This window comes from Micromesistius poutassou (assembly GCF_964030765.1).
Source record: "Micromesistius poutassou genome assembly, chromosome: 3".
NCBI classification, from domain to species: Eukaryota; Metazoa; Chordata; class Actinopteri; order Gadiformes; family Gadidae; genus Micromesistius; species Micromesistius poutassou.
Genome location: NC_140273.1, coordinates 17589180 through 17617137, shown reverse-complemented (window position 1 = coordinate 17617137; position 27958 = coordinate 17589180). Strand labels below are relative to the sequence as shown.

The 27958-nt window shown below is 43.7% G+C and overlaps 3 protein-coding genes across 3 annotated transcripts; 2 read left to right on the top strand and 1 right to left on the bottom strand.

Annotated features, from left to right (window-relative positions):
• Positions 1 to 1690: 1690 nt before the first annotated feature.
• Positions 1691 to 4588, top strand: pgap4 (post-GPI attachment to proteins GalNAc transferase 4). Its single transcript, XM_084465499.1, has 3 exons — positions 1691 to 1820; positions 2206 to 2296; positions 2755 to 4588. Exon 3 carries the CDS (start codon positions 2819 to 2821, stop codon positions 4019 to 4021), a length of 1203 nt encoding a protein of 400 aa, XP_084321625.1. The 5' UTR covers positions 1691 to 1820; positions 2206 to 2296; positions 2755 to 2818; the 3' UTR covers positions 4022 to 4588.
• Positions 4589 to 5396: 808 nt separating this feature from the next.
• Positions 5397 to 17390, top strand: tpcn3 (two pore segment channel 3). Its single transcript, XM_084465545.1, has 19 exons — positions 5397 to 5629; positions 7057 to 7139; positions 7373 to 7487; positions 8582 to 8710; positions 10638 to 10754; positions 11277 to 11395; positions 12034 to 12135; positions 12256 to 12382; positions 12836 to 13043; positions 13490 to 13634; positions 13920 to 14105; positions 15084 to 15148; positions 15319 to 15406; positions 15600 to 15669; positions 15849 to 16062; positions 16436 to 16526; positions 16639 to 16746; positions 16904 to 17010; positions 17105 to 17390. The coding sequence occupies exons 1-19, from the start codon at positions 5546 to 5548 to the stop codon at positions 17236 to 17238; spliced, it is 2292 nt and encodes a 763-aa protein (XP_084321671.1). The 5' UTR covers positions 5397 to 5545; the 3' UTR covers positions 17239 to 17390.
• A 638-nt stretch (positions 17391 to 18028) lies between these two features.
• Positions 18029 to 26772, bottom strand: rcor3 (REST corepressor 3). Its single transcript, XM_084465045.1, has 12 exons — positions 26490 to 26772; positions 26315 to 26371; positions 25957 to 26034; positions 25511 to 25563; positions 25086 to 25247; positions 21642 to 21766; positions 21195 to 21273; positions 20505 to 20723; positions 20236 to 20313; positions 19832 to 19889; positions 19326 to 19567; positions 18029 to 18981 (listed from the first exon to the last, which is right to left on the bottom strand). Exons 1-12 carry the CDS (start codon positions 26611 to 26613, stop codon positions 18598 to 18600), a joined length of 1659 nt encoding a protein of 552 aa, XP_084321171.1. The 5' UTR covers positions 26614 to 26772; the 3' UTR covers positions 18029 to 18597.
• Between the last annotated feature and the right edge of the window lie 1186 nt (positions 26773 to 27958).

Sequence of the window (27958 nt, the reverse complement as noted above, 5' to 3'; positions counted from 1 at the left end):
ATTAAAATGTAAGTTTTCTCTTTTCAAAACGCCACCTCAAGCATTTTATTAGCCAGAGAAGGAGGGGTGGGCAGCTGAAAGGAGTAGTAGTGAAACTAATGTGGTTTCGGCTGGGCCTCCGAGAGGGCTCAGTGCATGTATAGTATCACATATAGTGAATAATTGGGGGGGGTTAGTAACTTATACTACCATGGTCGGTAAACAATGCGACTGTGCTCACTCAGACCTCTCGCTTGTGATGCTACAATGCTAACAATGAGAATAGAGAATATTTCTACATCCAGAACGTCATGCACTAGGGCGTGGCTAGGCTCCCATGATGCGGAAGCAATTCTGTCCTTGATGTTGCCCTGCGCCACTGAGCAGTTTCCATAGGAATGAATGGGCATGGTCCATGTTAGTGGTCTCACTGACCACCGCTGTCTAAAACACTGCCTGCGTTTTTGCCTCCTTCTCAATAGATGCAGTTATCTCCCCCATTGTCGCCATGTTTGTTGTCATAAACTTTTTTTTTTAAACTTTATTGGAGTAACTTTTGAATCTGAATTACGCCCTCTAGAGGATGTTTTGCTCAACGTCCATTCCAACGTAAAGGACGCATGAAAGTATGAGGGCAGTGATGGTTAGAACGTTGATAATGTACGTCTCTATTTGCGCATGAAATGGGAGCATAATGCCGCATTCAAAATGGGAGTTTCAGAGGTTCGGACCTCAAAGGACCCATGACATGTGTGTGGTGTGGTGTGATTAGCCTTTACAAGCCGTTTTGGAAATCTGCCCCTTATGACATCATAAGGGGCAGAAAGTGGGCGTGTCCACCTAGATGTGTGCTGGATAGATCAGTCTATCAGCCTACCCAGTGGACTATAGCAAACGTTGCTCATCTATCCGTCACACATCTAGGTGGACACGCCCACCTGTGATGTCTTAAGAGGCAGATTTCCAAAACGGCTTGTAATGTCTAATCACACCACACCTGGTGGCATGTCATGGGACCTTTAAGCTCAGAGGAAAGTGATTTGAACACTCTGTTAGGTCGGAGTTTTCGCTTGTGGAAGTTTCGTGTGGAAGTAAAGCAACCCGAGTCCTCCGGGTTCACGTCACAACAATGGATGCCCATTTTGCTGTCATTACATTGATAGACTAAAGTGAACTTGCAGCAAGCATTAAGAGGCAAACTTAACACCCATTAGGCTGTTCTTTATTTAGATTCCCGTCTGATGTTATATGTCTTAGGCGACATGTAGTCTTTCTCGTTATGTCTTTTCCACAACTGCTAGCTACAATATACTGTCAAACTCTTAACATGAAAAATTATATTAAAAATTCACAGACAACATATGTTGACATTCATGGCACAATTCAAACGGGACCAGAAAATAATTATTTTCTCACAATCACTTGCATTAACGATTTTTCAACCTAGAGGTACACTGGGGTTTAGCGGAAACCGATTCTGTTTAGTTCTGACTTTTTTTTATCGGATAAAAAAACCCCTGCTGTGAGGAACTTTTAGATTCCCAACGCAGTGCACATGAACGGTCGCTGCCGGGAACACGCGTAAGCGTGTGCGTCATCACTGACGAGGCGTCTCGTTATTACCAGGACCATGAACGCACCTTTATTTCGGAAGAAGGGAAGGTTTACACGTTAGAGCTGCCGAACCTCCGAGCTGTTTTGAAGGCGGCATAAAAGACGCGCTGCGTGCGGCAGAGACGTCAGCTACAATAATACGGAAGTTACTCAATGCGAGTCTATTCCTTTCGTACAATGTTAATATTCAAGTGTTATCGAAGCGAAAGAGGAGTTGACGTTTGAATGTAAGAATTCATACTAGTGTAAATATACTACTGATACATACTGTTCCACTTATTTATCCAAATACACGGGATCAAATGGATTCAAACCCTGTCCCCATAGTCTCTATGTCGAAATGTATTTCCGTCTATAGTAGGCCCTATATGTCTACATGTCTAGTCTCTAGTGTCAACGTCTACAAAGTCTAGTCTCTACTGTCAATGTCTACAATGTCTAGTTTCTGCCTGTAGTCTCGTGTCTAGTCTATGTCTAGAATGTCTGGTCTCTATGTCGAAACCTATATCTGTATATTGTCTCTATATCTATTGTCAATTTCTGTAGTCTGTAGTCTGTCTATGTCTATATCTATTCATTCTATGTGTCAATCTCTATTCTCTATTTCTATAGCTATTGCTGTGAAAGACCACCAGGTGAGAGAGACCACCAGGGGAGAGCGACCAACAGGGGAGAGAGACCACCAAGGGAGAGATACCACCAGGTGAGATAGACTACCAGGTGAGATAGACTACCAGGTGATATCGACTAGCAGGTGATATAGACCAGCAGGTGATATAGACCAGCAGGTGATATAGACCAGCAGGTGATATAGACTAGCAGATGAGAGACTAAGTGAGAAGAATGTAAGGGACTCTTACGGACATATCAACTCTATAATGAACATATTAACTTTGTAATTAACTGCGTTATGAACATATTAACTGTATTACCAACATATTAACTGTGTCATTAACCGATTAACTGTGGTAATTAACACAGTTAAAGAAATGTTAAATTAAAAATAAAAATATGGTTAAGTCATTAACCTAAACAATAAAGCTAAAATGTTAATAAGTTGGTTACACAGCTAATAGGTTGGTGTTACCAACATATTAACTGTGTTACGAATGTGTACTCTTACATATACTATTTAACTTGTTTCATCTTCTATTTTGACAGAAACCAAGTGAAGGGTGGAGCCTGTGACCTCCGGCCAGTGTCTAGGGGCAGGTGGAGGCATGTGATGGAGTGCCTCCGCCAGCTGAGGAGCCGATGGTCCAGGCTGGTGGCCACGGATCTGCTCCCGCGTGTGCGGTCCCGGCCCGTGGCCCAGGCCCTGCTCCTGTGTGTGCTGACCTTTGGCGTGCTGCTCCCGGTGCTGTGCCAGCGGATGCTCTACTCCTACTACTTCTTCAGACCCTGGTACCTGGAGCCCCTCAGTGAGACGGCCCTCCAGGACAGCTACCGCCGCGGACAGGAGGCTCTGAGCTTCTGGCAGAAAGACACAGGGGCCCACACCATCCAGACCCAGCCCGAGCCTCACCTGCTGGTTACCGTGGTGACAGCCAGGCGTACAGAGGGGCGGGACTACCACTATCTCCTGCAGGTGATGCAGCAGCTTGCAGGGCTTTTGGCCTCCTGCCGGGGGGAGCATTGTGCCCAGGTGCTGCTGTGCGACGTGGAAAGCGATCCCAAGGCGAACGAGGACGCGGCCTTACTGGAGGGAAGGTTCCAGACGGTGAGGAGGTCTGCCGAGGAGAGGAGGAGGATGAGCAGGGAGAATGTCAACACATTTGAGAAGGAGAAGAGAGACTATGTGTTCTGTCTCCAGAAGGGATGGGAACTGCTCAGGCCTCAGAATGTGGTGGTGCTGGAGGACGATGCCTGGCCGCAGCCAGACTTCTTCCCTGTGATCCAGGACCTGTTGTCCCGGAGCTTCTCCAGCGGCACCCTCTACATCAAGCTGTACCACCCAGAGAGACTGCAGCGCTACTGGAACCCAGAGCCATACCGTCTGCTTGAGTGGCTGGGCCTGGGCCTCCTGGCCTCCTCATTGCTCCTCCTGGTGCTCCCCTATTGCTCCTCCTTCTCCTTCACGCTCAGACACCTCCTGTTCTTCAGCGTGTACGTCATGGTGCTGGTGGAGCTAGTGGGGAGGCACTACCTGCTGGAGCTGCGGCGGGCATCCCCCCAGCTCTACGCCGTGTCCCCGGCCACAGAGTGCTGCACCCCGGCCATGCTGTACCCGGGGAACGCCTCGCTCCGAGCCGCTCGCTATCTGGACGGCTCCTTCTGCGTCAAGGGCCTAGCCAAGGACATGCTTCTGTTCCGCATGGCACGCTCCTTCCCCGGGGAGAGGGCCCACAGCCTGGAGCCCAACCTCATCACCCACATCGGGGCCTTCTCCTCAGTGCGGCCCAACCCCCTCAGGCCCAGCCTGCTCTGAGAGGAAGCTTCACTCAAGATCTACTTGCTGTTGCTCTCGTCTAAAGCTCAAATCCATTCTAAATATCAAATCCATCATAAATATCTAGTATCAAAATCAAACTTGCTGTGCCTTAAAGCTTAACCAATCAAACGATGTCTCTGTCTTCTAAGATCAGGGGGAATTTCAAGGTTCCGTCTTGGATTTTGTGGAAATTAATAATTTTGGCCTTCTGAAGGAATGAATGTATGTTCTGAGCTGTTTGGGTGATGTTCCCATTCCCAGGTCTCTACCATGGATGAGCTACTAGTCATATATATTCTTTATATCATATAGCTTGTTTCTCAACCAATACCATGTGGCTTTGTTGTCAATGAGCTCCTTAAAGGTTATTAAATCTTCAGCATGTATCTCTTGGGTCAAAATGGGATGATCTGTCTTTTTCTCCAACACAGAAAACACAGCTGGAGGGGTTAATCATTTGGCCTAATATCAAGCTTTTTAATACAGGAACATATGTCAAAAGTTTGAAATAACTTTTTACTGGTTTTTACTGTTTTTACTGTCTTGAGAAATATTATATTTGAATAAATACAATTACAATTAAAATGTTATCTGCTTTTTTATGTATTTCTAATAAACTACAACAGATGGGATTTTTATACAAATGGTTATCAAAATGAATTAAGAAATAGATACTTAATTTAGTAATTTTAATTTCGGCACAAGGGATTATAACATCTGATCCTTTGTATTATTGAAATACTATATAACGCTTATGGCTTCAAGCAATGTGAGATATTTATCAATGACTTAACATAAGTGAATTAGTGTGACAACTTTAGCATAGAGTCTGAACACTAGATTGAGTTTTCAAGTTTTTCACAACTGCACACATTTACTGAATCTTTGGCAAATTTTCTCAAAATAAGTGAGTTTTTTTTTTTTTTAAATAGTTTTTGAACCAGATGGTAAAGTTTTAACACCATACTGTTAGGTTGAATTTTAACCCTAAACAGGGAGTTGCAACACTGGACTGAGTTTTTACACTAGACAGTGAGTTTAAACACCATACGGTAGAGTTCAACACTAACTAGTCAGTGCATTTTAACACTATACAGTGATTTTTAACACCAGACCTGTAGAGTTTGTACACAATGAGTTTTAACACCGGACCTGTAGAGTTTGAACACTAGACAGTGACTTTTTACAACAGGCCTATGACTGCATGTTAAATCCTAGGAGTCTCGTATTACACCGAGCACTCCTCCCTTCCTTCGGTTGTTTCCGCCAGTCTACATCACATGACACTGGTCAAAAGTCTGCACATAAAGTGATGACTTCGTTCAGCTGCACCACTGACAGTAAAGAGGTGTTCATCTGCAGAAATATTTGACTTCCCCGGAGATTAGAAATGAGAGCTAAAGGGGAAACAACAGAACAGCATTCATACTGTACAAGTTAGAGAGAAACTCTGCACAACCGCATAGGCTACGTTGCAGGACTAAAAGTTTGGAGATATACTTGACATCAGCAAATCACGCAATGTCTGAGACTCCTCATCTTGAGAACATCCCAGAAGACACAGGAAAGGGATTGTCTAACGGAATGGACACGAAACACAAGGAGGTACGATTTCTGCTGATTTGAGCGTTTATCGGCGATTAAGAGTTCTCTTTTTCAGAACGATCCTATGAATGAAATGCATATTACCACCCTGATCCGCAGAAAACATCTGCACCAACAACAGCCAAGTTTAACCCTGATTTTGTCCATGACTGAAGTGGGGTCTGCTACAGTCCCTAATTTACGAATAAGTCTTGATTTAGTCCCTAATCTACACCTTATCCTTTTATTTAGAACATAAATTACACCTTAGCTCATATTTAGTCCCAAATTTACACCATAACCTTTGATTTGGAACACAATTTTAAACTTATCCCTGATTTAGTCCCTAATTTACTAGGCCTACTATACTCAGATTAAGAACATAATTGACATCGGTCTGTGTGATCAAACCAACTTCACCCTCCTGGCTTCTCTAAAATATCCGTTACTAATATAATTTGTCTAAACGGTCTTTCTTTGTGCAAGTGCATTAAGCCTGAAGATGTACATGTTGTAATCAATGACACAGGACATACTGCTTTCTGGACTCTTTGTCTGGTAAAACACACAGTTATGGGATTGCTGTATATAGTTGCATCCAAGATAAATCTCCACCAAAGCAAATTATTTCTGCACTAGACAACGCATGCGTAGTTGAAATACAGTTCGCGTCGGATGCAGTCCCACCGCACGGTCGCCTGATGGTGCTACAACATACTCCCAAATCTTAAGAGAAAATAATGTACAATTTTAACTGCTTTACAAACGCGTCTGCCACGAATGTAAACCATGGCAATAAAGCACTGTGGTATTTCAAACAAGACATTTAGAGAAATACTTCCGGCGAATTCACTGTGTTGTCCACAAACTCCGTACTGCACGACGCCCGTTGATTCCAAAGTATTATATGGATAACCACCTGTGTCTCGACCGCCGAGACATCACACTGCTGTGATTGGTTGTTTCGTGCGGTTGATGATTGGTAGGCATACCTGCCGATCAATACCTGATTTACCTGTGGTGGGTGGGTCACAATGGACTTAATACCTCTATCTTCTTCCTGAAGGCTTGGCTAGAAACAGTTGAAAAGATACACCTATCATAAGTAACCACTAACCATGAAGTTTTCCAGTAGTGCTCTGTGGGTCGGTGGTCTTATGGTGTACACACCCTATCCAGAATTGAGGAAATGAGCAAATTAAAATATACAAAGGGGAAGTTATAAAAATGGCGGGTAAATTTTTCAGTTCTTCATAATACTTTTGTTTTTTGTTCCTATAAGTAGGCCTACTACAATACATTAGGCCATAATTCTGAGTGAACTATATTGAGCGTGTTAGACCTTACCTCAGAGGCTAACTCAGTCCTCCCTCCCAGTCCACCTCAGTTTATCTATCTATCTAACGACACTACACAAGGTACATAATGTGTTGTTTAATGTGTTGCAGGAGCTGGAGCTGGCTGCGGTCTATGTATCAGACGCCCAACACAACAGGAATATCTTCTTTGAGACCCAGCCACACGCTGTCAGGTAGGACCCCTCTAGCCCATATGTATACCCTTTCTATACTATATCTAGACCCAATCCTGATCATATCTAGACCCTTCCTGACCATATTGGTGTGGTGATGCTGAATTTGTGTAGAGTAATGTATCTGTGTGGAGTAATGTATCTGTGTGGTGATACTATATCTGTGTTGTGATGCTGTATATATGTTGTGATAATGTATCTATGTTGTGATTCTGTATCTGTGTTGTTTCCAGGTTGTATCTCCTGTACAACCACTGGTTACTTGTGGTGCTGCTTTACTTCTTCATCCTGGTCAACCTTCTCCTGGCCGTAGTGGAGCAGCCTGCCCTCCTCCATTTTCCTACCTGGGTAACCCTAACCCTTACTCTACCTAGGTACACCTAACCCTACCTGGGTAACCCTAACCCTTACTCTACCTAGGTAACCCTAACCCTTAGGCCCAGTCCCCTTTCTCTCCCCTTAACAAGAACAAGTCAGCTCCCGAGCTGGCAAGTGTTCAAGGGTGGATTTTAAAGGAAAAACAGCACTCCCCCTTTCTCCCTTAAGTATTGGGAGACCCCTACCCCTTCGCGGGAACGTGCAAAATCTGGGGTTAGGGCTCAAATCTAGGGGAATGGGGAGAATTGGGACAGGGCCTTACTCTACCTAGGTAACCCTAACCCTTACTCTATCTAAGTAACCCTAGCCCTTGGTCTACCTAGGTAACCATAGCCCTTACTCTACCTAGGTACAACCAACCCTATCTAGGTAACACTAACCTTTATCCTACTTAGGTACACCTTACCCTACCTCGGTAACCTGGTTACATCTATCCTTACCTGGGTAACCCTACTCCCTCTTCTTACCAGGAGACACCTAACCCTAACTGTACCAGGGTACACCTAAACATAACCCTAAAGCCTTACAGTTGATGTGTATTTTCTAGAGCTACCTGTATTGCTCAGATCAGTCTGGCCTTGACCTCATTAAAACACTTATAAACACTTAAATCTAAGAGTGGACAGACCAATCAAAGCTACGGGGAGGAGTTTTATGTCCTAAAGTAGCGAGGAGCTCTGCAGTCTGCAGAATGACACCACCCGATAAAAGTGTAGCAATCTATGGTTTGAAAAACACAGTTTTGATTAGTGTTATTTCATCGGATTGACTGGAGTTCTGAACAAAGTAACGCTCTGCCCACTTGTGGAAATGAATTAGAGCCCAGCCAATGCCCAACTCATGATGGACTGAAAGTCCCTCCCTTAAGCTCTGATTGGTCCGTCAGACTGCTCTTCATTATATTGTGTTATATTATATTATATTATACATATTCTATACTGTTAGTATATATTATATGCAGGCCTGTATGCTGGTAGAGTTCATCTCTCTATATCTGTATCTTCATCTCTCTCTTTCTCTCTCTCTAGTAGTATATAAATATTAATAGTGTATATTATATACAGGCCTCCATGCTGGTAGAGTTGGTCTGCCTGTCTGTATTTTCCGGTCGCCTGGTCCACTACGCCAAAGTCATCCCACGAGACAAGTTCTGGAGGGACCCCAAAAACCTCTGCATCCTGGTCATACTTCTGGTACTCACTCCCTCACTCAATCACTTACTCTCTCACTCTTACACTCTCCCACTATTACACTCACTAACTCTTTCATTTACATTACATTTACATTTACATTTAGGGCATTTAGCAGACGCTTTTATCCAAAGCGACTTACAATAAGTACATTTGTCATAAGAAGTGAAACAATATATCGCCGTCGGTACAGTAAAGACGTTCATAGAACCAAGTGCAAGTACTAACAATCGCCAGGCTAACCCCATTCCCTGTATACAGCAGTGATAGCTAGCTACTGCAGATGCTACACAACTAAGTACATGCTACACAACATGCATACACAACACAATTAAGTACATGCTACACAATTAAGTACAGTGAATGAATACAACCTGCATTAAGTGCGTTCATCAAGTGCCAGGACGTTAGGGCTGCTCGATTTTGGAAAAAATGAGAATCACGATTTTTTTGGTCAAGATTGAAATCACGATTCTTCAAACGATTCTTTTTGAGTTTGAAAATAAAATGCATTTATTCTGCATTTCGGCAAAAAAAAACTCACTGCAACAGTTTTCCAAATTCTTAAACTACACAAAATGTTCAAATAAAAAAATAGAAAATGTTCAAATTGAAAATAATGTACAAATAAATATGTATCCAGCTGTTCTGTAATTTCTATAAAAATTTCAATGAATAAAATAAATATACTAGAAAATCAAATAAGACAGAACAACTTAAATAAACTTAAATTAACTCTCGTGTTTAGTGCACTGACACATTTTTAATCAAACGTTTTTTGTAAACGACACTCAACAAATTGCATTCTGTAAATTGATCCTGGCCTGGCCCATCATACTCAGAACTCACTGAAATGAACTTGTCTTGAACTTCAAAAAAAGAAAAAAAAAAATATATATATATATATATATATATATATATTTTTTTTTTTTTGCAAAAGAATCGTTCCAACACGATTTTATTAATTTGGAGATCGTTTGACCCAAGAATTGAAATCGTGATCAAAATTTGATTAATTGCACAGCCCTACAGGACGTATAGGAAACAATAGTGCAACAGACAAATAAGGGACTGAATGGCTATGTAGAGTCTAGGTGAACTCTGAACAGGTGGGTTTTGAGTCGTTTGCGAAAGCTGGTGAGCGACTCTGCGGTCCTGACATCAGCAGGGAGCTCGTTCCACCACTGTGGTCACAAAATAGAGAAGAGTTGTGATTTAGCTGATCGACCTTTGGTTGCTCTTAGTGATGGCGGTACCACTCACTTTCACTCACTCACTTGAAGTGACTTCATCTCTCCCTCTCTCAGAATTAGATTCACTCTCTCGCCCTTAAACTCACACACTGGCTTTTTCAATCTGACATTTACACTTACTCACTTGCTTACTTACTCACTCTCTCACTCCCTCACTTCTGTATTTACTCACTCATTCTTTCACTCTCTCACTCTAACACATTCACTCATTTTATCTCTCAATCACACTTACATTCACTCGGTCACTCTCACTGTTACACTCACTCAGTCACTTTCACTGTTACACTCACTCTCTCACACACACACACACACACACACACACACACACACACACACACACACACACACACACACACACACACACACACACACACACACACACACACACACACACACGCACACACGCACGTTTATGAAGACACAATGTCCATAGGAAGTGATCTTTACCCTCCTGATGTTTGCATCAGCAAATTCTTGAGGTTTCCTGCTATGACTCACAAGCTGTTTCAACAGATGCATCAAGTTGGTTGACTTGGTTGAATGACAAAGGTTGTGTCTGGTTAACTACTGTGAGCCAGACATGTCACTCGGCTGATGTTGACATGTTACTCGGCTAATGTGGACATGTTACTCGGCTGATGATGACATGTTGTAACTTAGTCTAAATGTGTTGACAGCTCACACTGGTGGACATGATCATCTATGGAGCGCTGAAGGCCACAGACAACTACGCTGTCCGCTGGTCTCGAGTGCTTCGACCACTGCTTCTAGTTAACTTCACAGAGGGAAGACAGGTACCCCTCCACTGCTTCTAGTTAACTTCACAGAGGGAAGACAGGTACCCCTCCACTGCTTCTAGTTAACTTCACAGAGGGAAGACAGGTACCCCTCCACTGCTTCTAGTTAACTTCACAGAGGGAAGACAGGTACCCCTCCACTGCTTCTAGTTAACTTCACAGAGGGAAGACAGGTACCCCTCCACTGCTTCTAGTTAACTTCACAGAGGGAAGACAGGTACCCCTCCACTGCTTCTAGTTAACTTCACAGAGGGAAGACAGGTACCCCTCCACTGCTTCTAGTTAACTTCACAGAGGGAAGACAGGTACCCCTCCACTGCTACTTGTTAACTTCACCTTCTACTGCTACTTGTTAACGTAACCTTCTACTGCTACTGGTTATTGTAACCTTCAACTGCTACTAGTAAACATACCTTATTCTGTTACTAATTAGATAAAACTTAAAGCTCCTACTTACCCTTAAGCTCCTACCAGAACCATCATCTGAGCACTAATTCCTATACTTATGTTGCTTTTCAGCTACGCAGAGCGTTTCGAAGCATCCGGAATGCTCTTCCTCAGATCCTCTCCGTCTTCCTCCTCTTCATCTTCAGCATCCTCATCTTCTCGCTCATGGCTCTCAAACTATTTGGTAAACGGTGAGTTCCTCTATCTCCTAAAGTCGACCCCCCCCCCTGCTATCTAGAGGCACTTCAGCGTTTGTCAGTCATGGTTCTGCTTTATCCCAGGTACCTTGTTAGTCTGGGTACCTTGTTAAACAGGGTACCTTGTTAGTATGGGCACCTTGTTATCCCAGGTACCTCGTTAGTCTGGGTACCTTGTTAGTCTGGCCACCTTGTTATCCGGGTACCTCATTAGTCTGGGTACCTCGTTATCCCAGGTACCTCGTTAGTCAGGGTAACTTGTTACCTGTGTACCTCGTTAGTCTGGATACTAACGAGGTACCTCATTGTTATCTTGTTATCACAGGTACCTCATTAGTCTGAGTACAGGGTACCTCATTAATCTGGGTACCTTGTTATCCAGCTACCTCATTAGTATGGGTACCTTGTTATCTGGGTACCTCATTAGTCCGGGTACCTTGTTATCCGGGTACCTCATTAGTCTGGGTACCTTGTTACCCGGGTACCTCATTAGTCTGGGTACCTTGTTAGACAGGGCACCTTGTTAGCCCAGGTGCCTGATTAGTCTGGGTACCTTGTTACCCCAGGTACCTCGTTAGTCAATGTACCCCCTTTTACATTTAGAAGACTGATCGTTTCTTTCAATTTCTCAGAGGACTGAAAACAAACAGCGGAAAGCCTTATTTTACCAATTTCCTGGAGATTGTCTTCGACCTCTACGTTCTGGTCACCACAGCCAACAGCCCGGACATCATGTAGATTTAAAACACACACACACACACACAAACAGTTATCTATATCTATTTATATACACATATGTATATATATTATAAGCAGGGCAGTGGTGGTACTGATTTGTTGTGGTTCTCCTATAGGATGCCCGCCTACAATGCCAGCTCCTTCTTTGCCGTGTTCTTCGTCATCTTCATCCTCATAAACACCTATATCTTCATGTCAGTTTTCCTCGCTGTCGTCTACAACAACTACAAAAAATACCTCAAGGTAACATCCTCATTTTCATCATCAACATAAGTACCGCTACCTTCCTCCTCTGAGGTAGACCTCTATAGCAGAAAGATACCTCGATTACCTCAAATAGCTCCTTCCCGACAGGAAGTTGACCAATATAATAATATAGGTAGTATAGGCTTCCCAAGAGTAAGTCAATCTCTACAACAGGAAGTATAAATCGCACAACTGGAAGTTAACCTCCCTAACACGAAGTAGCCCCATCACAACCAGTAGTAGACTTCTATGAAAGAATTAGACCTAGCAGTATATCTGGTCCGTCCAACAGGAAGAGATGCACCAGCTGTTAGTAGACCTCCTATAACAGGAAGTAACCCTATCCCAACAGGAAGTAGACCTCAATATAACAGGAAGTAACACCATCTCAACAGGAAGTAACCCTATCCCAATTCCCTCTCTCTATCTGATTTGTGGTCTGACCGACAGGAAGAGGTGCGACAGCTGGTGAGGACTAAGAGACATAAAATGGTGCGAGCCTTCGCCATCCTGCAGGAGCGTCGCGAGGGAATGGAGGAGCCGGTGGTAAGCCACGCCTCCTGGAACCAGCTGGTCCGTCTGGTCCAAGCAGATCTCTCTCACGCACACAGAGAGCTGCTGTGGAGCGTTGCAGACCATCAAAACCAGGGATACATAGGTAGGCTCTGTAAGAATAATACCAGGAACTGCTCCTAGGTATTATTATTAGCATTATCCTGGTCTGTGTGGGTCGTGGTAGGTCCTGGTCCTAGTGTCTCCTACTGGGTCCTGGTAGCTCCTGGTCCTAGTGGGTCATAGTGGGTCCTGGTAGCTCCTGGTCATAGTGGGTCATAGTGGGTCCTGGTAGCTCCTGGTCCTAGTGGGTCATAGTGGGTCCTGGTAGCTCCTGGTCCTAGTGGGTCATAGTGGGTCCTGGTAGCTCCTGGTCCTAGTGGGTCATAGTGGGTCCTGGTAGCTCCTGGTCCTAGTGGGTCATAGTGGGTCCTGGTAGCTCCTGGTCCTAGTGGGTCATAGTGGGTCCTAGTCCTTGTTAGTCCTACTGGATCCTGGTCCTCTGGAAGAAGTCCTTTGTTCAAACACACATTTTGATGGGTTGATTGGTAGGTAAACTGGCGTTTGTCCAGCTGGCTGACCTGCTGAACATCCAGGTGATTGCGGTAAAGTCCCGCCCACACCCTCTGCAGCGCTGGAGCCCCTCCCTCTACCTGTCCACACCCAGTCGCTGGCTCTGCCGTGCTGTCAAACACAGGTATAACCTTCCTCACACCAACCCAGTGCAGACAGCATGCACAGACACAGCACTGACACACACACCTAGTACAGACACTCATACTCATACACATCAACCCAGCACAGACCCAGCACTCACACACACCACCCACATCAACCCAGTACAGGCACATAGACGGCATGCACGGACACAGCACTCACACAAACAGGGTGGATTACGTTCATTGCTCGGTGCCAGGGCATGTTGAGTTATCATTCATGTCCAGGGTGTGCCGGGTATGATTCTGTTTATGTTTGGGGGCAGGGTGTTTGTGATGGTCTATGATGTCATCATCCTGGTGAACGCGGTGTTCATTGGCCTGGATGAGGAAGACCCTTTGATCAGGAACAGTGAGTGGTTCTTCCTCGCTCTCTACCTGCTGGAGATTCTCCTCAAGCTGTACGCCATGGAGCCCCGGGCCTTCTACTCCAGACACAACTTCTGGAACTGGTAGGAGATATCTACATCTTAAGAGATATAGACCCGACACCTTAGAGATATAGACCCTACACCTTAGAGATATAGACCCTACACCTTAGAGATATAGAGCCCTACACCTTAGAGATATAGGTCCTACACCTTAGAGATATAGGTCCTACTCCTTAGAGATAAAGGTCCTACTCAGAGACATAGGTCCTACACCTTAGCGATATAGTTCCTACACCTTATTGCTGGATCCTAAACCATAGAGATATAGACCCTATACCTGAGAGATGTAGATTGATCCTATACCATAAAGATATAGAACCAACACCATAGAAATATAGATAGAACCTACACCATAGAGATGTATAGATCCTCTACCACAGAGATAGAGCCTACAGCTGAGAGAAGGGAGAAAGAGTGCGAGAGAGAAGGACGTTCGTGTAGATATGTGTTTAAGATCTAGTCACAACAATGAGTTTGAATAGGAAATATTTGATAACAGGATATATATTCTATGATATGGATGTATGGATGGATGTATGGATGGATGTATGGATGGATGGATGGATGGATGGATGGTTCTAAATTAACTTTTTTTTCCAATTTGGCTGGTAACTTTCTAAAGTTACCAGCAACACACATGCAACACACTGTAGCGTCCTTCAGAGAGAAGGCTAGAGACGGTAGCTCGGTTCGCCGTCAATTTAGCCTATTATCGAGCAGTTCACTCACCGTGTGCCTATTGCTTTACAACATTTCCACCCTCTCCATCAATCAACATATTTTTAGGCTTCAGTGAACTATGCTATTGCTTTTATATATAAATAAACAACAGTTCAAGTTAGGCGCCGAGTGATACGGAACTCTGTAAACTGATTGGGCGTCATAGCATGTATATATATATCATATTAGCATGCAATTCTGAATATCCTTTATACTGTAAAACAAGATGTTTAGAGCTCCACACAAGCCCCATTGAACAGAATACTGTTCCATGTCCAGGTTTGATACCATCATCATCGTCTCTGCTCTGGTCGCTACCATCATTAACACAGCCATGACATCAGGTTAGTACCATGACCGCACATTCACTGAGGGACATCATTAGTACATGTATTGTCCCATCCCAAGGCTGGCCACTCACCCATCAGAGATGCATCTTTGTACTAGTAGTAGTAGTAGTAGTAGTTGTAGTAGTATTTAAGGTATAATTAATATTCTTATTTTCATCCGGTAGTTGGGGGGTACAGCAGTCGGCAGATCTTGGACATTGTCTTCACTCTCCGGGTTCTCAGACTTATCCGAGTCGTGGACAGCATCAAGAGGTACCATCGACCCCTCATAAGCACTGATTTATACATAGCCCTGGTTCAGGCTCATCATAAGAAACATGTTATAAACATACCTCTGGTTCAGGCTCATCATCAGATACATGTTATAAACATACCTCTGGTTCAGGCTCATCATCAGATACATGTTATAAACATACCTCTGGTACCAACATGTGTTTCTCCCCAGGTTCAGGGTCATTATAAACACTCTGATTAAGATTGGACCGACCATGCTCACCTTCGCCCAGCTTATCATCGTAGGTTCTCTATAATAAAACAGAATATTGTTGTTCTTTGACATTTCAAAGTTATGCTGACATGTGATCTCTCTCACACACACACACACACACACACACACACACACACACACACACACACACACACACACACACACACACACACACACACACACACACACACACACACACACACACAGGTGGTGTACTATATCTTTGCCATGGTGGGGATGGAGCTGTTTCACGGAAGGATTCAGTTCTTGGACTCGGACTCTCCGGGGAAACTCTCCTGTGGGAACCCAGCCCTGCAGGACAGCTCCTTCGCTCAGCTGAACTACTGCAAGAACAACTTCAACGACGTGGTGTCGTCCTTCATCCTCCTCGTGGAGCTGACCGTGGTCAACCAGTGGCATGATATCCTTCTGAATCAGCCTCCTCTGAGCCCCTCTTCAGTCACCTGACCTCTAACCCCAGACCTCACTGACCTCTCAGTCACCTGACCACTAACCCCTGACTTCTCATTCACCTGACCTCTAACCCCAGACCTCATTGACCTCTAACCCCTGACCTCTCATTCACCTGACCTCTAACCCCTGACTTCTCATTCACCTGACCTCTAACACCTGACCTCTAACCACTGACCACTTATTCAACTGACCCCTGACGACCTCTCATTCACCATTCACCATTCATTCAGGCTTAGGGTAGTAGGTTCAGATTAGGGTTAGTAGGTTAGGGTTCAGTTAGTAGGGTTTTATGATAGTTGATTTCCTTGACAATACAGCACTTCTGAGTAGCGGCTTCACTGCTGTCACTCACCCGTCAGCCAGACTCTTCTTCATCCTCTTCCACATCATCGTGGTCATCATCATCATCAAGTAAAATAATGTTTACATTAGTTTGATTACAGTTGATAACCATTCAGATTTGTAAGCAGAAAGATTCCCGTTTTGTGTTTCTCCAAGCATTATGTCGTGTTTCCTTCTGCAGTATCTTTGTAGCGTTCGTCCTGGAGGCCTTCTTTGTGGAGTACACCCTGGAGAAGAGCCTACTGCACACCTCCCTGGAGAAGAGAATACAGGAGCTGGGAGTGGCCCAGTATGTCCCAGTATAAACCTCTAACCCCAATAACCCTCTAAGCCTAATAACCCTCTAACCGTGTGTGTGTGTGTGTGTGTGTGTGTGTGTGTGTGTGTGTGTGTGTGTGTGTGTGTGTGTGTGTGTGTGTGTGTGTGTGTGTGTGTTCCCTCTCCAGGGATGACTTGGGGCCTTCGAACCTGGTTGATGCCATGGAAACCACAGACAACGACCTCAGAACTGGAGAACCCCAAACCAGACTGATGTTTAAAATCTCATCCACAAGTAAGTGGTCCACTTTCTGGACACTGTACCGGGGTTAAGGTTCCGGTGTGTTCCGACAGGGTACCGGGGTTAAGGTTCCGGTGTGTTCTGACAGGGTACCGGACCGTGGACAGTCTGCTTCAGCGGATGTTTGAGGCAGATCTCGACCCGGAGGACTTCGGTGGGGAAGACGACCCCGAAGAATCTTCAAACTTTAACTTTTCAAATCCCGTTTTTAGCTCAATATAATAATTGATATAAACCTGATTAAAGCATGTTCTATATGGTCATATCTGCGTGTATCTGACTAAACTGTGTTCTGTATGTTTGATATATATCTGATGAAAATATGTTTATTTGCTTCTGAAATGTTCCTGATTAAAACATGTTCTTTATATTCATATCTGATGTATCAGATTCTTAATGTTTATATCTGATATGCCTGGTTCTATATTTTTATTCTGTAACATAGCGATAAAACAGCTCTAAGATAATTAGAGATGTTCTCTAACATCAAAGCATGTTTGCTTAATAAGGCTGCATCTTAGGAGGTAGGAGTGGTAGGAGGCGTACACACACACACACACACACACACACACACACACACACACACACACACACACACACACACACACACACACACACACACACACACACACACACACACACACACACACACACACACACACAATGCAGTCCAAGACAAGCCCACAAGCTGAACATTTCTGATGATGTCATGACAGCATCATGGATTCAACCAGCTGCTGGAACATATCTTATTGGACGTTCTGCTCCATGATGGCATCACCCAGGTTCTGCTATTCATTCATGCTTCAAGTCCCCTGTACTGCTCAATGTGTGTGTTGGAGTCGAGAAACAAAAGAAAGTTCAAGTGTCTGATAAAAGTGGGTCATCTGTATTGATAAATGAATTAAGGACTGAACTTATAACCATTAGATAGACAGATCTTAATACCACAAACAAACAGTTACATCAACATTTCACATTCTACTAAAGCCCATTTAGCTACCAGTTTTAATTGTCCATATCCATAAATGTTCCAGTTAGACGTTGATGACTTAAGAGCACTTTTACAATGAAATACATTCCCACAAATGGAGAAGAAATGAAGGCTAAGAGTATTTGTACATTTGGATGTGGAATATTTTCAGATGATTGACAACACAACACAAAATCAAGACAGACTGTTGAGGTCATGAAGAAGTTGTTTCCTGTTCTGTTTGTTAAACAATGCTGTGATCCCTACTTTACCTTCGATCTTCAGGAGACGGACCAGAGGGTTTGGAGGCTGGTCTAGTCTAAGATCTTCAGGAGACGGACCAGAGGGTTTGGAGGCTGGTCTGTGATCTTCAACAGGTGGACCAGAGGGTTTGGAGGCTGGTCTAAGATCTTCAACAGGTGGACCAGAGGGTTTGGAGGCTGGTCTGGTCTAAGATCTTCAACAGTAACCATAATGTTCTCCTCCTTATACGATTAGTTCAACACCTGGAGTAGGTGGAGGCTAGTGGAGGTGGAGGGTGGTTAGAGAAGGGGGGGAAGAGGAGGGGAAGGAAGTGTAGGTTAGTAGAGCAGGAGGCTTCTGATTGGTTAGTGGAGAGAAGAGGAGGGTTCTGATTTGTTCGTGAGCTGCAGGGGGGCGGGGGGCGCGATGGGTCGGGGGTTGAGGCGGGGGGGCAGGGCACTGGAAGGCCGGATGAGGGGCGGGGGCTGGTTGAGGGAGGGGCGGGGCTGGTTGAGGGAAGGGCGGGGCTGGTTGAGGGAGGGGCGGGGCTGGTTGAGGGAGGGGCGGGGCTGGTTGAGTGAGGGGCGGGGCTGGAGGAAGCGGGCTTGCTGCTGCAGGGGAGGGGGCTGGCGATGCAGAGCGGGGGTGGCGGGAAGGGAGGGTCTCAGGAGAGGGGGGGGCTGGTGGAGAGAGGAGCTCTGGGCGATCAAAGACAACGCAGGAGACAGAGAGGAGGAAGTCAGCTGACCCTGCATGGAGGAGAGAGAGATAGGTTAGGTTATGGATTTGGTCATAGCTTAGGTTCTAGATTACTTAATTGATTAGGTCAGAGGTTAGGTTATAGCTTAGATTTTATATTAGTTCATAGATAGATTAGGAGATATGCAATAGAAAGGGTCATAGATTAGGTCATTAGGTTAGGTTATAGATTAGGTCAGAGGTTAGGTTATAGATTAGGTCATAGGTTAGGTTATAGATTAGGTCAGAGGTTAGGTAATTGATTAGGTCATAGGTTAGGTCATAGATGAGGTTTAGGGTTAAAAGGAAGGGTTAGGGTTAACAGTAACAAGGGGCTAAGGGCTAAGCGGTGTACCTCCTCGTCGTCCTCATCAGTGCTCTTCCCTGACGTGTTGGAGCTGTTTTTCCCGGCTTCACCAGGAGGGCTGCCGTCTCCGTTGGGGGCGTGGCTTCCCTGCTCCGCCTCCCATTCTTGAAGGACCTCCTCCAGGTTGAAACGCCGTCTGTAGTTTACGAAGAAGTTCTTCACCTGACCGACCGTCTTGTTACCGATGACATCCGCGATGGCCTGGAAGTCCTTCCCATACTTCCTGACCCCTGAGGAGGAACAAGAACCAGAATGACTCTTATACTACTTTATTTCAGTTCTCCTTCTGCGGAAGTCATCAGAACATCTAATGTTCAGCAGGTACAGTCAGAACGACAATCAGAAGAACATGACAAATAGTTCTTGTTGTAGTGTGGTAACAGAAATATATAGTCACAAATCCAAATGGCCCGGAAGTGGAAGGTATACCTATGCTGTCATTGTAACTGCAAGATGTAACGGTAGACAGGCAGACAGGTGTTAGAGCAACTTACCCTGGACGGCAAGAAGCTGTTCATCAGTAGTCCAACGAGCATTCATCTTCTGGTTGCTCTACAAGACCGAGAAGATAAAGATATGGGTCTCTCCATCTTAATAACCAATGGCCATGCCTACTGTGTGCAGGAGTGGACATTGTTGTGTAAAGTGATGATGGTTGTTAGACTAGTGATGGTTTTAGACTAGTGATGGTTGTTAGAGTAATGATGTCTACCCTGATTAGAGTAGTGATGGTGGTTAGACTAGTGATGGTTGTTAGAGTAATGATGTCTACCCTGATTAGAGTAGTGATGGTGGTTAGACTAGTGATGGTTGTGAGAGTAGTGATGACTACCCTGATTAGAGTAGTGATGGTGGTTAGAGTAGTGATGGTGGTTGAGAGAGAAGAGATGGTTCTGACCTCTGGAAGCCGAAAATCATCAATGCCCATTTCCACCCCATGTTTCAGACCACTGTTCATCTGCTTGGCGTTCTGAACCTGGAGAGAGGAGGAGGAGATTAGAAAAGAGAAAGAGAGATGAGAAGAGAAGAGTGGATGGAGGATCAGAAGCGAGTGGGGGAGAGTGATGAGGAGACGAGGAGAGGAGAGAGAAGGGAGCAGGAAAGGAGAGAGGGGGAGAGGGATGAGAATAGGAGTTAAGTGTAGGAGGGGGAATGAGAGAATCTTGCCTGTCTTTTGAGTGACACCAGCTCTGTGTCCAGCTGACGGAGGAGGCCGTTGGCTGCGTTGAAGCTGCAGGAGACGGCCAGCACGTCCTCCTGGCTCAGATACATCCCTTTAGGAGGACGGCACTTGGACCGCTGGGAGTGGTGCCGGTGCTGCAGGGTCTGGTACTCCCGGCGGGCCGGCCCGGGCTTAGTGGGCACGGCCTGGGCCTCAGCAGGGCTCTGGGGAGGGAGACGCCATGATTATACTATACATTATATATACTAAAGCCAATACTATAGAATACATAGTGTACTAGGCTCTGGGGAGGGAGACACCATGATTATACTATACATTATATATACTAAAGCCAATACTATAAAATACATAGTGTACTAGGCTCTGGGGAGAGGCACCAAGCTTATGCTATACATTATATACACTAAACCCAATACTATAGAATATACAGTATACTGTACTGTACCTTATATACACAAAAGCCATGACTTTCTGGACAGTGTACCAGGGTTAAGGATCTGTGTGTGTGTGTGTGTGTGTGTGTGTGTGTGTGTGTGTGTGTGTGTGTGTGTGTGTGTGTACTGCCGTAAACAAAACAGAGGTACGCATTTTTTCAAATATCCCTGCTAAGGGGTTAGAGTCAGGGTCATGGTTATGGGTCAGTGTTAGGGGTCAGAGTTAGGTTCAGGGTTCACCTCTTTCTTGGCGTCCTTGTTGGGGTCGTAGTCGCTGTCGTTGGCTTCGACTGGATTGGCCTCCTCCATCTCCTCATCACTATGGAAACATGATGATGATGTCACAATGATGATGTCATTGGACCTACATGTGCCCATGATGACATCATACCATACATGATGATATCATTAGACCTACATGTACCCATAATGACATCATACCATCCATGATGTCATTGGACCTACATGGTAGTAATCTAATGTTACATAGTAACATTACTGATGTAATACTGGGTAGTACATACTATATAGTAACAGTACTAATCTAATACTGGGTAGTACATACTATATAGTAACAGTAGTAATATAATATTGGGTAGTACATACTACATAGTAACAGTACTAATCTAATACTGGGTAGTACATACTACATAGTAACAGTATAATCTAATGGTGGTGCAGTAGGACCTGTCTTCCGGGGCGTTCCTGGAGGCCAGCTTGCGGGCCTGCCGGTCCATCAGGCTGGTTCGAGAGCGGGTCTTCTTCCAGGAGTAGTAGTACTTCACCAGGCTGCAGATGGACTTATCTGGAAGCTACCCGGAGGGGAGGAAGAGGGGGGACAGGGGGTGAGGAGGGCAGAGGAGGGGGGTGACAAGACAGACTTAATTTACATTCACTTGATGGATTTATAGTTATATAGTAATATAGTTGTATATAGTAGAGGGAGCATCACCTTCTGCTGGATGTATAGTCAGGTGCGTCATTTCCACCGGGGACGCCAGGGACATGTCCCCATCACTATTTATAATTTTAATTTTGTCCCCACCACTTTTAAAATGTGCAAACCAATTGACCGTTCGCGCTGTCCAATCACAAGAGTGGTAAGGTCCGTCAAGCTTGCATTTCGCTATGGCGACGGCTCGAGAGGAAATCAGAGGAGAGGAAATCTTTAAAAAACTGATAAGGGGTCGGGGCTTGCGAACGGTCAATTGCGATGTGATAGGTGCGCGCGCACGATGACATCCTCACAGCATGCACACCTGCTGTCTATTTTCTGGATGGCAGCCTAATAGTTGTTTTACAGACACTTTGCAGCAGCATTGAAGACGATACGTTAGCAATAGATGAAAGAGGAGGATATTATTGGATAACTAGCAGCTAGCAGTTAACTCTGAGTTAATATCAAACATCGTAAAACAAGGTAATTTGTAGGTTTCTCATGTAGGATTGCACTTACAGCGCATTTTTGCTTGCTGAAAAAGGATCTGATATCGGTTCCAGCTTTTCTCTTAGACATGATGCAGGATGAATCCAGTCAAATAGCCTTGCGACTTGCGCCTTTTTTTTGTTTTTAAATTATATTTAATGTCATCTCAAGGGGGAGGGGGGAGGGTAAACGTGTGCTGTCTGTACATAGCGTTATAATGGTGAAGTGGCTTAATTCATTTTCAAGACAGACAGCCAAAATTGACATTTTTATTCAGAAAATAGCCAGTACTTTTGCTTCCTGTAAAAAGCATGTTTGTGACACTGGATAACTAAATGGATATGGATATATACATCATCTAGCCTGCATGTGGAGGGCCACATAAGGTAAGAAATTGGTTTACTTAAACTTTGCTGCTGGTTTTGTTTGCTCGTGATGACCTGGTCAAAGGTTACCCACGGTCCTAAGCTACGATTGTGATCTGATTGTGGTTGGTGCTCCAGCTAGTATGCATTGTAGATACAGATTGCAGCTACACACGGTGCGATTGCTATGCCAATGTGGTTATAGTTGTTTTGTCTGGTTGAGATATGTGACGTTAGACTTGGAGCCTGGTATCCTAACATAAATATGTTCTGAGTCTCGCATAACCTGTGTGATTATCCTAAACTGTAGGGGATTTTATTTGCGGGCAGTGCTTGCTTATATGACGTTGTAACGAGTGAAGTCTACCTTGGTCCTTCGCAAATGTTTACAACTTTACTGGTGGTGAGGATTTGGCAGATGCAATTCTCCTCTGGGCGCTTGTTTTTTTTTCTTTTTTTAATGCATAACATAGGCTACCAGCAGCCCTTGCTCTTCTTCAAAAGGCTGATGCTCAGTATCTCGTTTCATTTCATACCCCCTTTACAGTCTGGCATTGTTTGTCTGGTAAACTTTGTTGATGTCAAGAGAAGTGTTTAATTGCCAACACTGTTTGTCTCTTTGTCCTATATGATGTGTATTAGTATTACATATCCCGAGCCAATACCCTGGTGTTTCCAACGCTGTTTGCAAAACAAGCCAAAACACAAACTGTGGTTTTCAACTTTTATTGTTCGAAAAGGATTTTCAACATCTGACAAAACACTGTAGAGCATATTGTAATGCAGCGTTGAATGGATGAATAGCTTACATAAGGGTACCCAGCACTTTTCAAACCACACTCAAGCTTATGGTTATTGTCCCCAGCACTTCTAAAAACAAAATGACGCCACTGTGTTTAGTTATATAGTAATATAGTTGTATATAGTAGAGTAGGGCTGAAACGATTACAAAACTAAGGCCAAATGTCCTTTACTATTTAAGTGGGGCTTAAATTTCAGCGTGGGATTGTGGGTATTGCGCATATTTTTTTAAAATCCTGCAACTCAGGCCAGCATAATGAGGGACAATCCCGCACAAATTTCACTTCATTGTCTGATAAATTTATAAGAGTGTGACGGTGTGAATTCGGGTCTATTGACTTCACTTGATGAACCATCTTCCGATTTTGATGGTGCATGTCCTTTGTACAATCTTTGATCTGGCGACAAACACACACAGACACACACGCGCAGGCACACAGAACCCATTGGCGCTTGCTCCTTCTTGCTCTCTTCCTCTCAAAAGTTGTACACAACCCATGTGTTGTTCTTGGCAATTATTTCCATCGCTATGAGCTTTCAGTAGGCTAATGCAAAAATGGACCGCTGGCTTAAACGTACCTCTACAATTTCAGCGTGGGATTGTGGGTATTGCGCAATCGGTAGGTACACATTCATGGTACATCAGGATACTGATATACCATGAAGATGTGACTAAGAGAGGAGAGGGAGGAACTAATAGGACTGTATATAGTTAAGAAAATAAGTCAGCAACTACTGTTTCCATAGTACATGTAAAAGGATTAAAAGTTAATGAATTCATTCTTCTTTTATTAATTTTTCAACAGAGCAAAGATAAAGCAGAAGACAGAGTACAGCGCATGAGGACATTTGTATAAGGAATTTAATGAAGAGAATCCCTTAAATTAGTGTTGGGGGCCAAATGTAATTAAGCTCGCAAGTAGTATCCCCCCAATTTTTTTAAATCCCCCCTATGTGGAGCTCTTAAGGGGGGAATTCCCCCCCCTATTTTGAAAAATGAAATTTAAGCCCTATTTGTATTCATAGTTTTAAATGTTATACATGTTTCACAGTAAGTTGACATTACTTTATTGTTATTTAATTGTTGGCACTGGCACTGAAAAGCACTAAATGGGTAAGTTGCAATAAATGGGCTTAGATTTGGAGCCAAGTGTTGGAGTTGGAATAAATACCTGTAAGTTTTTTGAGAAATAAAAGCCAGTTGCTTGGTCATTTTTACAGCCATGTCATTTCCGTTATGCATTATTTGTTTTGGTTGTTTAATAACGCAAAATTATGTTTTATCTGATTACTCGATTAATCGATGGATTAATCGGTAGATTACTCGATTGCAAAAAGATTCGATAGCTGCAGCCCTATAGTAGAGGGAGCATCACCTTCTGCTGTAAGTATAGTTATATAGTAATATAGTTGTATATAGTAGAGGGAGCATCACCATCTGCTGGATGTATAGTTGTAAAGTAATATAGTTTTAGTAGAGGGAGCTCACTATCTGCTGGATGTATAGTTATACAGTTGTATATAGTAAAGAGAGCTCACCATCTGCTGTATGCGGTGGAAGCTCTTGCCATGGAAGCTGAAGGCCTGTTCAAACAGGACCTTATCTTCCACCGTCCAGTCGTCAGGGAAGGGGGTGAAGTTGGGCAGGTCTGCCAGAGACTTCTCCACGTTGTGTTGGTGCCAGAACAACATGCCCAGGGCCTGAGGAATATAGGGGAAAAATTATTTATATTTATTTTTAATTATTTATACAAAAATATGTTATGCATATGGAATAAAGCTGAAATATAATGTTAAATAGTTAATAGTTAGTTAACATTTAACATTTTATATATATATATATATATTTTTTTATATATAGATATATATTTATATATATATATATTTTACATATTTATATTATACAGTATATGATAGTTTAATATAGGTTGATAAAATCAAGGTAATATAATCAGAATGTTTACTTGTTCCACGTTATAGCCATGCTTCTCCTTGGCAATGGAGATGTATTCATCTACTGTGGAAGAAAACACATTCAAATAAGCCTGTTTATTCATGCAATACATACATAAGCAGGTTTATTAATGCAACACATTCATTCACTTAATCAAATAATAATTTTATAATAATTTAACTTAATCATCAAATTAGGAGAATTTAAAGTGAGGAATATGCATGGTTAGAAATATTGAAAATGAAAAGCAATTAAAGTGAGTATTTAAAGAGATTAGTTCTTAAAGTGAAGAGTGTTTAAAGTGAGTCTTAAAGAAAGCATATTTGAAGTGATGAGAATTTGAGGTGATGAATATTTAAAGAGAGGAGCATTAAATTATGTATAGTAGTTTATTTAAAGAGAGGAGTATTTAAAGTGAGGTGTTACAAGATGAGTATTGCGAGGAGAACGACTTACGTTTGGAGTCAACGATGGAGTGGTATGGGGCCCAAACCAACATCCCTCCACCGTCTTTCTCTCCATCCCTGGTGTTGCCTGGCGGGGACACACCTCCATGTTTATGTGTAGAAAATGGTTGAAAGATGAACAGCAGTGGACCAGACTGGCCACCAGATGCCACCCGGGAGCAGAGAGTAGCCTCGAACACCCACGAAGCGATTCCGCTTAACGACTATCAGTTAACAGAATAAACAAGCCACCTCTACAAGTGTTCCTTCATTTCCCTCAACTCTTAAGCGTTGTATTGACTATTTTCTAATAACTGCAGTACTGAGTATAAGCACCATCGAACACGATGTGTAGGCTCCCATCTTACCAGGGTCAAAGTCCGGGACAGTGGCTTGATAATCTGCTCCCACGCGCATTCCCACATCTGAAAAAGCAAAGAGAGAAAAGCGTGAGCTTTTAATAAAATAAGGATAAACAAAAAAGAAGCTGAACGCTCTCCGGTGCAAACAAGAGAGCCCGAGGCTCGGAGTTCGAGGCTATACCGTGCTCTTCGTCGCTAGCGCTCTCTTCAGAGAAGTGTCCGTTGGACGCGTTCGACGGACTCTTGGCGCCGTTGGAGCGTCCCTTCCCCAGGTACTCGGAGCCCCTGTCCATCATGCCAGGCATCTTCTTCTATTATGGAGGGATGGGGTTGAAGAGTCTTGAAGAGCGCGAGTAATGTGACGTCACCACCAACAGCTCCCTGCCAGCCGCGCGTCTCTCTGCGACACGACTCGGGAGCACGCTGTTCAACATGTTAACCTGTTAACATTTTTTCATGTTAACATTTTACTCAGATTCACCTAAACAACACAGTGTGTTTAACGTCTGACCAGCGAACCTCATGGGCTGCCACAGATGAACCATCGCAGGGCCTAACTACTACTGCGGAAGGATTTCACCGCACCGGCGTCAAGGCAGCGAAGTGCGACCCTGTGGGACGCCCTAGGGAGTTGTTACACTATAACATGTAAAGATTCTGACTCAATACCCCCCGTAGATTACTGAAATGTTCATGTTATAATCTGATCATATGCCCTTACGTAGGCTATTTCTTTTGACGAAACGTGGTTGTGTTTTTTATACGGAGATAATGAGGGCAGTGAACTAAAGCAGATGAAGCCAGCAGATGGAGACATATCACAGCAGACACAACACAGAATATATAAAAATACATAACATAAAACAGTACAGAGGCATAACATACAGTATAGAGACCTAACATAACATATAAAGACATAACATACAGTATAGAGACATAACATAACACAGTATAAAGACATAGCATAACAGTATAGAGACATAATGAGTTAAAGAGAGGTATAGGAGAGAGATATGGATGTATATGAGTGGGAGAGATATGGATAGGAGAGTTATGGATGTATAGGTGAGAGGGAGATAGAGATATGGATGTATAGGAGAGATATGGACGTATATGAGTGGGAGAGATATGGATAAGAGAGTTATGGATGTATAGGTGAGAGGGAGATAGAGATATGGATTTATAGGAGAGAGATATGGATGTATAGGAGTGGGAGAGAGATATGGATACGAGAGAGTTATGGATGTATAGGTGAGAGGGAGAGAGATATGCATGTATAGGAGAAAGGGAGAGAGGTATAGATGTATAGGAGAAAGAGGATGATGTATGGATGTAAACCTTTAATTATGCAAATAAACTAAAGAACATGGCTCCCAAATGGTCTCACACCCCTATTCTAAACTAAATTCTCCACGTGGTTTATGCATGGCTCTCCAAATGGTCTTACGCCTAATCTAAACGGTTCTCCATGTGGTTTATACATGGCTCTCCAACGAGGATAGAGAGAGTCAGAGAGGGAGTCAGAGGAAAGAGTCCACCAAAAACCAGAGTCAATTGGCATGCTACTTGTCCCTTAACAGAGGATACACAGTTACATAGAATACCTGACCACCATGACCGACTCAAAACAAAGGAAATCTTTGAGCAGGT